Genomic DNA, 13,736 nt, shown 5'->3' with positions numbered 1-13,736 from the left:
GATGTTTTGATCAGAACGGAAGAGCGTTGTTTTGTCCCGCGACTATGCCGCCTCACAGTCACCCAGTCGCCCTGCTGCGGAGGCTCTGTAACCGGAACCGAACAATGTACAGGACTCCCTGAGCTAGTCACATCCAAAGCCGTATCTAAAGCTGGCCGCAAGAATGTAGCTGATGCTATGAAAGTGCTGGATTGAGATGAGTTACTAAAAATAAGTCATTGAGAGCCACACAACTCTAATCATAGTGCAGGCTGTTGGGTGAAGTGTGGAGCTGATGAGTTTTGAATGAATTTCATTTTTTCTGTAGAGTTTCCAGTCCCTCTCAGCACCTCCTGAATCTACGGACACACCCAATATGTCTTTCAGTTCTCTCGTCTCTTTTGATGGCCTGAGAAAATCTGTCCATCAGCTGAGAGACAAACTGGAGGATTTCTGCAAAGAGCAGCTCAAGAAGATCTCAGACAAAGGTAAAGTCCTGGAGACTCATCTGCTCTCAGAAACAAGTCCATCATCATCTCATATTATGTAAAATATGTAGAACATATTAGAAATGTCTTAGAAATGGATGCAGGATCATGAGAATCACACTGTTCATGTCTGTTGATTTCCACAGTCACATTCACCAACATTGTTCCCAGAACCAGGAACCACTTCCTACAATGTAAGTCAGTAAGAAAACCAGCAGAAAAACTCACTGAGTGTGTTCATGTTCTTCCTGTAGAAGGTGAAAGAAGAGTTTTATAATTGATGATGTAAATGATGATTTGCACAGGATATCTGCTCATCTGTACTGAGACACTGATGATACATTGAACATGAAGAGTTCAGCTACATGAAAAGATCATACAGATTCATAATTCCTGATTCTGATGTTTTATCTCCATCAGATTCCCATCAGCTCTCTCTGGATCTGAACACAGTGAATCAACGCCTCCGTCTGTCTAAGAGCAACAGAGTGATTACATTCACTGGCGAAGTCCAGCCGTATCCTGATCATCCAGACAGATTTGATCTTTGGCCTCAAGATGTGGCACAGTGAGCACTGGCTAATGTGGCTGTGAGCCTAAGGTGGCCCTTATATGATGCTGCAAATGTGGCCCGCATATAAAAAGACAAATATTGCCCAAATAATTAATAACAATTTGGGCCACTTTTGGCAAATATATGGCACAGTCAGCATTGGCTAATCAGTGTGTAAGCCAACTTGTCCCACATTTGACATGGCAAATATGCCCCATATATTATAAAACAGATGAGGACCACTTCTGGTTGTAACACTTCAGATACTGTATATTTATGGTTTATTTAGTTCATTATTAGCTAAAATGTGGCTGTGTAGTGGCCTGCTTGTGGACCACTGCCAAATGCCACCATTCCATGCAGCATGTGGGCCACATGAGGAATGTGGGGAAGACCAGGGTTAGAGTAAAAATCAACTGTGGCCCACATTAGGGCCAGTTTTGGTTTATTTGGTTGGCTTACATGCAGCAATGCTAAGGCTTACTTGAGGCCCAAATCTGGCAAACAGAACCGGACTGGCCAAATGCCATTATTCCACGCAATATGTGGGCGAGGTGTTGGATCTGGGCCAGAATTAAAATAAAAGTGACCCAGATTTGGGCCAGTTCTACTTTCTTTTATTTATTTATTGTCATAGCTTACATGCGGCCTTCCTATGGCTTGCTTGTGGCCCAAATTTGGCAAACAGGAGCGGACCGCCCAAGTGCCATAATTTTTCACAGTATGTGGGCCGGAGTAAGGTGTTGGATCTGGGCCAGAATTAATATCAATGTGGCCCAGATTTGGGCCAGTTCTGCTTTATTTGGCTTATTCATGGCTGACATTGGGCCTTCTGTACGCTTGCTTGTGGCCCAAATCTGGCGAACAGGAGCGGACCACCCAATTGCCATCATTCCACGCGGTATGTGGGCCAGATGAAAGTGTCAGGTGTGGGCCTGATCTGGGCCTCAGGAATTTTGCTATGTGGGTAATAACATGGGTCGATTTTCGCAGTGGTCTGAACAAAAACAACCCTAATAGTATGTTCCTGCAATACCGGAGGTTGCATTTCTAGGACCTTATTTTTTTGTGACAGCACCATGTAGCCAATTATATTCCAACAGAGGAGACCTGATTCAAACATCAAACAAACAGATGCAAAGACCAGATACATGGAAACTATTAATTTTTTATCTTTCCATCTTATTCTTAATGTGAGAGCTGGTGTGAACCTAAGTGTTCGAGGCAGTGTCAGCAAGCTCCATTTAGCCTATTTAGCTGTGTAAAACATTTACATTTATTCATTTAGCAGACGCTTTTATCCAAAGTGACTTACAATTGGGGAACACATCAAGCGATTCATCTTAAGGAGGCAAATAGACACAGGGAGTGCTCGTAATACTAAGTTTCAAGCATTGTTCAAATAAGTACAAGCTAGACAGGCAAAGATTAAAGAAAAGAGAAAAAGATTATAATTTTTTTTTTTTTTTAGGATGAAGTCAGATAGTGACGAAAGAGGTGAGTTTTCAGCTGTCGCTTGAAAATTGTAAGGGATTCAGCATTCTGGATAGGGGTGGGAAGATCATTACACCAGCCAGGAATGGTGAACGATAATGTTCTGGAAAGTGATTTTGAGCCTCTCTGTGATGGTACCACGAGGCGTCGCTCACTAGCGAATCTCAGACTTCTGGAGGGAATGTAGATTCGTAGTAGTGAGTGGAAGTAGGCGGGTGCTGAGCCTGTGGCTGTTCTATTTGCAAGGATCAATGTCTTGAACTCGATGCGAGCTTTGGATACCTCCCCACCCCAGGCCACCCTGAAAGACCTACCAGTGAGATAGGATTCTGTTCATCAGGACCCGCGGGAACCCTGTTTAAGCTGCATGATGAATCAGTAAAGGCCCACACCAAGCCGACATCATAGAATTAGTGGCGATAAAAGCCGACGGTGTTGTCGCTTCGCGTCGGCAGCATCTGGAAAGAAGAAACCGAAACAAAGATATACGAGATAAACGCTGATATACAAAGCAGCGCTTGCTTACCATTTTGAATATCAGGAACGCTGAAGAATCTATTGAATTCTTCATTGTGACAGACATTTGAATGTGTTCATTACTTTTCTATAACTTCTATTTCTATATTTTTTCTCCACTTCACCTCAATCAGTTCAGTTCAGATATTGTGCTTTGTTTTTGTTGTAATGCTGCAGGACCACAGGAAATTCATGTCAATATTAGTTGTTAGAAAAATGCAACATACTGTTTTTATTTATGCAACATTTACGTTTTTATTGTGGTAAGAAGTAAAACATAAATATTGGTTCTGCATACCAGTTATCAGACATATAAACATAATTGATCATTGATATCAGTTATTAAAAAACCCAGTCAAATATTGGTTAAATAATTACTATTTAATACAACCAAGTACAAACACATATCAATAAGCATTTATTATTATTATTATTATATTTTAAATGTCTTTTTCAAGGTGTTCAGCATGTTCTTTTTCTTCTGAGGCTTTTCCCATACACAAACATTAGGACAAGGTTAGTAATAATACATATTACTATTTGCATAAGATATATGGGTGTTAATGTAAGTGTTAAAGGAAAAATCCTTTGAAAATTTGAAACTGCTAAAGCTTTTTAAATTTAGGAAAAATAACTTTTTTTTGCCAATGTCTTTATACAAAGACATGTCATGTATTTAATTTTACATATTTATGTAACATATTTTTATTCTATATTTTTAATTTTGTCATGTGATAGTAAAATTTTTAAGTGCTTGCATTGAAATGTCTGTTTGTTATTTTATTTATTTTTTTACCCAAGTCAAATAAAGCTTCAATAAACAAAAGATTTAGCCTCACTTTTGTATAATAATAGTCTTGATTTGGTTTTTGTGGTATAATAGAATTTGTTTTCATGCTTGATTGCTCCAAAAACTCATTATTTTCCACATAAATTAACATTATTGTCGCACCTTTCTTCCCAGTCTGTCTCAAATGCCCTGTTTAGTCCCTGTATTGATGAAACCCCTCCTTCTGACACAAAAAGGGCTCTGATTGGTTAGCTGGCCCAGGCCGTTGTGATTGGTAAACCATTTAGAGGGTCTTTCCGGAAATGTCACGCCTATTACCATAACTGCAAGTTCCCTTCAAGTTAGTCACATTCAACGTTATATATGTGGTCTCACTTGGGAATCCCAATCACCTCTGAATAGTATAAAAAAGGTTTATAATATTTTGGTGTGCATCCACCCCTTCGTATTTTTGCTTTGGAGCCAAGTGGTTACCAGTATTTGTGTGATTACTCTTCTATTCACCTGTAAAAGAAAAGTGGAAGCTCTCTTATTGCTGGTAATTTTGATGGCACATTCAGCTGTGTTTGGCCGGTGCTCTGCAAAAATAAGTTTTTTATTTGAAATTTTATTTTATGCGCAACGCCGACCTCATACATCATCCGCCCGGAGCTGCTTCCGTTTACAACTGTTGGCGCAAGCTAGATTAAAGTGATTATTACATTTTAAATATGGTTATTTTTCTTACAAAAACACATCGATTCGCTACAGGAGGACTTTGTTCACCCCCCGGAGCCGTGTGAGACACTTGTTTTTATGGATGGGCGCTTTTTATTTAACTTCTTTTGGACTGATGCATGCAACACCCGCTGCGTGCCATTAAACAGCTTGAAAGATCAAAGACATTTTTTTTATAGAACACCGACTGGATTCGTCCGAAAGAAGAAAGTCATATACACCTAGGATGCATTGAGGGTGAGTCATTTATGGGCTAATTTTCATTTTTGGGTGTACAAAAACGCATCGATTCGCTACAGGAGGCCTTTGTTCACCCCCCGGAGCCGTGTGAGACACTTGTTTTTATGGATGGGTGCTTTTTATTTAACTTCTTTTGGACTGATGCATGCAACACCCGCTGAGTGCCATTAAACAGCTTGAAAGATCAAAGACATTTTTTTTATAGAACACCGACTGGATTCGTCTGAAAGAAGAAAGTCATATACACCTAGGATGCATTGAGGGCGAGTCATTTATTGGCTAATTTTCATTTTTGGGTGAATTAACCCTTTAATATGTTTGTTAAAGTGTGATGTTATTATTAGACTGAACACAATCAAATTGTCTTTCTCCAGAGTGAATGCACAGATGATTGCTGAAATTGCTCCTAAACCTCTCGTCACACTGAGGACAATGGCAGTTTATTTCCAGAGTGAGTTTGCAAATGCCGTTTCAGGCATGGGTTATTTTTGAAACTCTTTTCACACTGAGGACACTTGTAAGGCCTCTCTCCAGTGTGAACTCTGATGTGAGTCTTAAGGTTTCCTTTAATTGTGAAACCCTTTCCACACTGAGGGCAGGTGAAAGGTTTCTCTCCAGTGTGAAATCTCATGTGTGTCTTAAGGTTTCCTTTAACTGTGAAGCGCTTTCCACACTCTTGGCAGGTGAAAGGCTTCTCTCCTGTGTGGAATCTCATGTGATTGTCAAAGTTTCCTCTGTGTGAGAAACTCTTTCCACACTGCTGACATATAAAACAGTCCTCCCCGGAGTGAATCCTCATGTGTTTATTAAGGTGTGATTTATATCCGAAACTCTTTCCACACTGAGCACAATCAAAAGGTTTCTCTCCAGTGTGAACTCTCATGTGGCCATCAAGTTCTTTTTTCTGTTTGAAGCTCTTTCCACACTGAGAGCAGATGAACGGCTTCTCTCCAGTGTGAATTCTCATGTGAATTTTAAGACTTCCTTTTACTGAGAAACTCTTCCCACACAGTTTGCAGGTGTGAGGTTTCTCTCCAGTGTGAATTTTCATGTGGACATTAAGGGTTGATTTCTGTGTAAAACTCTTTCCACACTGGGGGCATATGAACGGCTTCTCTCCAGCATGGATTTTTAAGTGGACTTTAAGGCTTTGTTTACGATTAAAACCCTTTCCACACTGCTGGCAGGTGAAAGGGCTCTCTCCAGTGTGAACCGTCATGTGAGACCTAAAACCTTCTTTTCGTCTAAAGCTCATCTCACACAGTTTGCAGGAGTAAGGCTTCTCTCCAGTGTGAATTCTCATGTGGACATTAAGGGTTTTTTTCTGTGTAAAACTCTTTCCACACTGAGAACACATGAACAAATTCTCTTCAGTGTGGATTTTCAAGTGGTTTTTAAGGCTTTCTTTTTGAGCGAAAATCCTTCCACACTGTTGGCAGGTGAAAGGGCTTTGTTCAGTATGCACTCTCACCTGGACTTTAAGGTTTGTAGCTTCTGTTTTATAAGTCTGTGAGTAACTAAAATATTTTTCTCCAGCCATGAGATCATGATATTTCTCATACTGATTTTTCTCTTCCATTTCATTCAGGTCTTGACTCTCCTCTTTCAGCGGTATCAGGTCTAGGGTGAACAGAAACAAATAAAAGTTATCACCAGTTTAATGGCACAAAGATATGAATTCTTTTAGACACACTTGTAAAACATCAAGTTTAACAACAAGTACAATAGGTATTCAACCAAAATACCTATTACCACTGCATATACTCGCCGCTGTGAGGTCACAACGTTAAATCAAACCCAGTCACATTTGAAACTCTAGATAAAATAATTAACCCTTTAAGCCCTAAAGGCATTTTGCCTCACTGAAGGTGTTGTTTTTTTCTGAGTGACATACACAAAAATAATGACTCATAACTCCAAGACTGTAGCAAGGCGAGTAAAAAGGTTGGTATCGTTTGACAGAAAACTTTCTGTACTTTCAGGGGGGAAAAGTTTTATTTGGACATTCTCCTGCTGAGCAATAGCTGATAAAAATGTAAGAAAAAATTTGCTCAAGAAAAATGTTTCATATCTGTCTTATTTGACATTCAATATCTCACGAAAAAAAAATAAGGTAGGAGAAAAAGTATTTTTTGATTATGTTCCTCAACATATGTGCTGTACGTGAATTAAATTTTAATTTTAAATTAAATGTGGTGATATCATGACGTAATCAAAAGTTCCCTGTCGATACTTCACTCGTATTGCGTATTAAAAAACGAACCAATGGCTTGGCAGCAGAGGCTCTTTTCCCAGCCTGACCAGCGTCCCTCTGCCAGCACGAGCGATCTGGTCTCGTTTGGGGGAAGTGACGACGAGCTGCCTGATGACAGCATGTCATTGGCAGCCTCGGACGCAGAGGAGCTGTCGGGCTCGGTTACCGATCCCGCCCCCTTGCCATCATCCGAGCCCAGCGCCGCCAAAGCCGGGATGGATGCCGAACTTATCCGTATCCTCTCGAAGGCGGTCGAAGAGCTGGGTTTGGAGTGGTCTCCACCGGAGGAGCCCTCTCGCAGACGCCTGGACGAGTGCTTCCTGCCGGGGCGCCATCAGGCCCCTTGTCAGCGTTCCTCTCCATACTTCCCAGAGGTCCATGACGAGCTCACTAGATCGTGGCGCTCCCTATTCCACCCGCCTCTGTACTTCCACTTCATCCGCCCTCACCTCTATTGACGGCACTGAAGAGAAGGGATACGAGAAGCTGCCTCCCCTGGACGAGCCGGTGGCCGCGCATCTCTGCCCGCCCATGGCTATCGGAAGGAAGGCAAAGGCCGCCCATCCGTCCAAGCCGTGTAGGACAACTTCTGCACTCGCCTACTCTTCGGCTGGACAGGCGGCTTCGGCGCTCCATTCTATGGCGGTCCTCCAGGTCTTTCAGGCCAAGATCCTCACCTCCACGGAGGAGTCTGGCCTGGACCCCGCGACTCTCAGGGACCTGAGGAGCACGACTGACCTGGCTCTGCTCGCCACCAAGACCACCGCTCAGGTGATTGGGAGATCGATGGCCAGCCTTGTGGTGCTCGAGCGCCATTTATGGCTAACACTAACGGAAATCAAGGACGCAGATAAGGTTCCCTTCCTTGACGCCCCGATCTCTCCCAATGGCCTCTTCGGACCGGCGGTTGAAGGGTTTGCCGAGCGCTTCACGGAGGCACAGAAGTCGTCCCAGGCTATGCAACACTTCCTGCCAAAGCGTTCCAATGTCACTGCTGCTCCTAGTCGCCCTAAGCCTACGCCGACTCAGCAGCCCGCGAAGCCAGCACCTGCCGCCCCCGCCGTTCAGCCTGCCAAGACTCAGCAGACACGAGGGCGTTCCAGCTTGGCCAGACGCTACTCCTTTCCTAAGCGCCAAGGACCCCGACCCAAGGTAGCGTTGGACCCGGCGCCTCCGGCGTCTTCCTGATCTGCGAGACAAGAAGAGGATGGGGCCAGGTCTCACTGCAGCCGGACCACCCCCTAAGCGACCTCTCTTAAGCCTCCTATCACCCCATTCAACCCTGGGTGCAGAGGGAAATGTGTTTGTTGCGAACTCTGGGCCCGTTCAAGCACCCAAGCAACCAATGTTACAGCGGGAAAAATAAAACACATACACTTTCAAAAAGAGAGCAAATTTCCTCTTCCATTTCCCACAAGTGCCCTGCCTTCGGGCAGCCAGTAACTCAAGCTAATCCAACCCCTAGCCATGCGGGCCGAGGCCTGGCAAGGCCATCCCCGGAGTGCCAAAGTGGGTTATGGGGATAATAAAACGAGGATATTCACTCCAATTCGCTCGAAGACCCCCGCGCTTCAGCGGCGTGGTCCCCACCTCAGTAGAAAGCAAGGACGCTCACGAGCGAGTCAGGCTTCTACAGCCGTTACTTCCTCGTCCCCAAAAAAGATGGTGGCCTCCGGCCCATCCTCGATCTCAAACACCTGAATCGTGCCCTCATGAAAAGGTCGTTCAGGATGACTACGCTAAAACAGATCCTCTCGCAAATCCGCTCAGGGGACTGGTTCTTTTCTCTGGACCTGAAAGATGCATACTTTCACATCCAGATAGCCCCCCGTCACAGACGATTCTTGAGATTGGCCTTCGAGGAAGTGGCTTATCAGTACATGGTCCTTCCCTTCAGGCTCTCTGGCTCCCCGCACTTTTACGAAGTGCATGGACGCGGCTCTTTCCCCTCTGAGACAGATAGGAATCCGCATTCTCAATTACCTCGATGACTGGCTCGTGCTGGCCCAGTCAGAGGCAGAATCGATGGCACACAGGACCCTCCTCAGCCACTTAGAGCGCCTGGGACTCAGGGTCAACTTTGCCAAGAGCATGCTGCTCCCCAGCCAACGAATACCATTCCTGGGGGCAGTTTTCGACTCAGCTCAAATGAGAGCTGTAGTCACGCCGGAACGTGCTCTGGCCATGCGGAAACTCGCGGCCTCCTTCAAAATGTGGGAGCACCATGTGCTAATCCGCTCGGACAATATGTCTGTGGTGTCTTACATAAATCATCAAGGAGGCCTCTCCTCGAAACACCTCTTCATTCTGGTAGAGTGCCTGCTGGAATGGGCTCAACTCATCCTGCGCTCGCTAAAGGCAGTGCATATACCGGGAAAATTGAACCAGGGAGCGGACATGTTATCATGGAGCAATTTCCCCTCAGAGGAGTGGATGCTCCATCCGCAGAAGGTTCAAACAATCTGGGAGATCTTCGGCAAGGCCAAGGTAGACCTCTTCGCCTCAGAAGACAACTCTCATTGCCTAATTTATTATTCGAAGGTCAGGGACGCGTTGGCCCACGATTGGCCCAACCTCCTCCTTTACGCATTTCCTCCGATCGCCCTGATCCCACAGGTAATCAGGTGAATCAGAGAACAGAGACATAGGGTTCTCTTGGTGGCCCCCCTCTGGAAGGACCGACTTTGGTTATCAGAGCTAACGCAGCTGCTGGTAGCAGCCCCCTGGCCCATTCCATCCACAGACGGGATCACCTCTCTCAAGCGAACGGGACAATATGGCACCCTCAACCCAAACTGTGGGCCCTGCACCTTGCCTCTACGCCCTTAAGTGGTCTATTTTCTCCGCTTGGTGCTTAAACCGCGGCGAAGATCCATCTACCTCTGACCTATCAGTGGTTTTGTCATTCCTACAATAGCTGCTGGATAAGGGACGCTCCCCATCCATGCTCAAACTGTATGTAGCAGCTATAGCGGCCTCACATGCCCCTATAGCGGGCCAATCAGTGGGCAGGAACAACTCGGTTGTCCGCTTCTTGAGAGGGACCAGGAGGCAGAATCCACCGTGCCCCCTCACTATCCCTACATGGGATTTGCCTACTGTGCTGAGGGCCCTGAAAGGCTACCCTTTTGAGCCACTACAGTCTACTAAACTTAGGTCACTGTCGCTAAAGACTGCTCTGCTTGTAGCACTAGCATCGGTAAGCGAATAGGAGATCTGCAGGCGGTTTCCATTAGCCCTGCCTGCCTGGAATTTGGGCCCGACTCCAAGGTCGTCCTGAAACCAAGGCTTGGGTACACCCAAGGTGCTCTCCACTCCATTCAGAGCACAGGTCATTACGCTCTCTGCACTTCCTTCCTCTGAAAAGGATAGAGAGTTATCTTTGCTCTGCCCCGTCAGAGCTCTAAGATTTTACATCGAGCATTCCGCCCCCTTCAGAAGGTCGGAACAACTCTTTGTTAGCTTCGGTAACTGCACCAAAGGGCATCCAGTCACGAAGCAAAGACTTTCTAGGTGGATAGTAGATGCTATCACGCTAGCGTACTCTTCCTTGGGCCTACAATGCCCCATCAGAGTATGTGCCCATTCGACCAGAGGCATCACTTCGTCTTGGACATGGTCTAGCGGTGTGTCCATTGCGGAAATTTGTGAGGCGGCCGGCTGGGCCTCGCCGTCCACATTTGCTAGGTTTTATAACCTAGAAGTCCCGGCCTTACAAGCCAGGGTCCTTTCTGCTTAAGGAGACACTCACTGCGTTATGCAATCAGTTCTAACAAAGAGTCCTTGACCATAACACGCTTAAGCTCTTGGGTTAGTTTACTTGTCGGCTCTCGGCCCCTGGGGCGCCGAAGTTGTACGAGTACTCTGGAACGATTACCTCGGGAAGTTCAGCCCGTTTTAGAATTGGAGTTCATTGTTTAACTTCCCTATGGGCATTCTTGCTTATGGAGGTTATAATATACAGTCGTTCCTCTACCATAGCATGGCGTGATTGTACTGTGTTCCCATGGCATCTTTAGCAAGACGCACTACGAGTGAAGTATCGACAGGGAACGTACTCGGTTACTAATGTAACCTCAGTTCACTAAGATACGGAACGAGTACTGCGTTGCTAGCCGTGCTATGTAGCTGCACGACTCAGTCGTCGCTTCAGTCGAAGTAACCTGAGAATCCTGTGGCGAACACCCGCTTATATAGCCAGATGGCTCCGCCCATTCTGGCGGGCTTTGTCACCATTGGTTTGTTTTTTAATACACTGCACGAACCAATGGGCGTGCAGTTTCACTGCGTGATTGAAAAAGGCTTCAGTTCAGGAGAAAAAAGGATTTTTCCCATAGCGTCTTTAGCAAGACGCAGTACTCATTCCTGTATCTCAGGGAACCGAGGTTACGTTAGTAACAGAGTACGTTTCATACATTTTTATTCAGATGGACAATTATGGAAGAAAAATAATGACAAATGTCTTTGAAACAAAAAAGCATGTTGAATAGCACTAACTGAAAAAATAATGCATTGCATTAACAGTGCTTACATTTTAATGCCTTGTATTTGTAATATTCGACAGACAATTTTCGATCCATTTTATTTCACTTTACAAATTAGCTTCCACAAATTCAGTGGTTCAAATTCGCCAGAAAATTCGGCATTTCACATCCGGGAGCTGCAGGAATAGCAGTAGAGCACCGATGCATGATCTCCAGCTGCTGTCAGTTGCTCACCAGCAGGTGGCGCAAGCGGTTGTTCATGAAAACCAAAGCAACCGTTAGCGCAAGTCAGTCATTCATTCATTCATAAAAACTGATTTGCAGGAATGGAGCAAGCAGTAAGTAGAAGTTATGATACTCAGGGCCAGTATGTACTGTATATGCGGAAAAGCTGACGTTTTTACGTTTGTGCTTAGTTTCCTTAACTTTGTATGGCTTGTGTGATGCTGGGTTGTCATACTGGGGTTCCCCTCATACGTCACACTCCAGGATTCCCCATGACGCGTAACGTGAAAAATGCATAACGCGCCTCAGTGAACTAATGCAGTGATATAAGACCACCAAACTTACACCTTACTGATGATGCAAACTATATCCAGCTATGTAGAATATGAACGTAACGTGCAAGGTTTCATGCTGTTGACGTCATATGTTTAAAAAAAATGCTTCATGCAGCTCACTGGACAAACACAAGGATAGCTATTAAAAGACCAAACTCAGAATACATCTCACTAATGATGCAAACTATATACAGGCAGATGAGCCCCGAATATGAACGCAAGTTACGCAAGGTTTGATATTCGCTACATATTCATCTAGACTGCTGTAGGGACTGTCTGCAAATTTACCAGTTTACACAGTACAAAATGAAGTACAATAATTAATCCAAAATTAATGTTTACAACAGGGTTCCCACACTTTCATGAACACCAGATTCAAGGACTTTTTAAAGCACCATTTATTTTATATCAAGCACCTATCAAATTCACACCCCAGCATTTGTAGTGTCATGAAAGACCTTACATTACTTAACATTTCACTTACACTTAACATTTTAATAATGTTTTGAATGTGTAGGTTTCATAAATTTAGACCGTTCTGAGCAGTCGTGTTCAAAGGAATTTAATGAAATCCATTGATTCATTCAAATGCGATTTCAATACCCCCGCATATTGATAGCGGCTCTCTGATGTGCAAAAATTATATACAATATTAGAATGTTTGCGGGAGCGGGACACACACGTTGCGGGAGTGGGCGGTAATGATCAGAAATTCAGTGCGAGCGGGCTTAAGAAAACTGTCCCGGTCAGGGCTCTAGGCTGCGCATCAACACACACACGCTAAGTTTTTTTTAGCGCTACCCCATCTCCACCCCAATCATTAGTGCAGTTTCATTCAGTCTTTGACAGAACATATAGGACCATTTTTGAAATAGCGCCATAAACAAAATGTATTTAAAATTTAATTCAAGCACTTTCAAGGACCTATGTTTGTTTTCAAGTACTAACCAGGCCTTGAATCCATATGTCTGAAATTCAAGTACTTTCAAGAAGCATGGGAACCCTGTTACAAGGCTATAATAAAGATGGCAAAATGACTAAATATATATGGCCAATATCTCACCTTAGACAATACTTCCCCTAAGTATGTACAGTACAGTGTTTTTTAAGAAAAAAAAAGTAATTCACCAAAATGGAGTTTTTTGTGTTCCAAATGTTGTATGTTCCTAGTGACCAGGCTGACTTAATACAGTTAAAATTTTGCCAATATATTTCTTACTGTACATACAGTATATAAAATCAGGGCTCGCAAAATCGCTAGCCCGACGTCCCGGGGCTATTGTGTTTTCCAGTCGGGCTACTAAAATGTATCACCACTCTGCCGACGGGCTATCTCCCGCGGGTCCTTAAAAACTCCTAAAGTGAGTTGCATCAAACTTAAGGCCATAAAAAGTTTTAAATACGTTAAATGGTGTAAGAAATGTCTTAATTATAATTTCAAGAGGTCTTACAGTTGGGGACGGAAAGACAAGAGTCGCGATACGGCTGGATTAAACTTCCAAAGGCAATGATGTCATTGAATAAATATGAGCGCTGCACGTATCACATCAAAACGCGGCGCGGATGTCTTTATTTGAATGTATCTGAAGGGAACCGACTGTCCTCAGAAATGTGTCGTTGCCATTTTAATTTAATTTGACCTATAATTCCTGATAAAGCAG

At 44.2% G+C, this 13,736-nt stretch overlaps 2 protein-coding genes and 1 long non-coding RNA gene across 4 annotated transcripts in view; 1 reads left to right on the top strand and 2 right to left on the bottom strand.

Moving 5' to 3' along the window:
• LOC107725790 (gastrula zinc finger protein XlCGF52.1-like) overlaps positions 1-13,736 on the bottom strand; it is a 187,823-nt gene that overhangs the window by 163,706 nt on the left and 10,381 nt on the right. The window lies entirely within an intron of this gene.
• Positions 396-966, top strand: LOC107725806 (uncharacterized). The gene is made up of 3 exons (XR_001638158.1): positions 396-467; positions 614-661; positions 888-966. It is a non-coding gene; the product is annotated as an uncharacterized LOC107725806 (long non-coding RNA).
• The window catches only part of LOC107725791 (gastrula zinc finger protein XlCGF57.1-like), a 19,108-nt gene continuing 10,406 nt past the window's right edge, over positions 5,035-13,736 (bottom strand). For both annotated transcript variants that reach the window (XM_016535194.1, XM_016535193.1), the window contains exon 3: positions 5,035-6,397. In XM_016535194.1, the coding sequence (XP_016390680.1) occupies positions 5,196-6,397 (1,202 nt within the window). In that variant the 3' untranslated portion in view covers positions 5,035-5,195. The remainder of the gene's footprint in view (positions 6,398-13,736) is intronic.

This window comes from Sinocyclocheilus rhinocerous, unplaced genomic scaffold, assembly GCF_001515625.1.
Source record: "Sinocyclocheilus rhinocerous isolate Xijiao unplaced genomic scaffold, SAMN03320098_v1.1 scaffold2561, whole genome shotgun sequence".
Lineage (NCBI taxonomy): Eukaryota > Metazoa > Chordata > Actinopteri > Cypriniformes > Cyprinidae > Sinocyclocheilus > Sinocyclocheilus rhinocerous.
The sequence above is the reverse complement of the archived record's forward strand: the minus strand, read 5'-3'. Positions and strand labels throughout refer to the sequence as shown.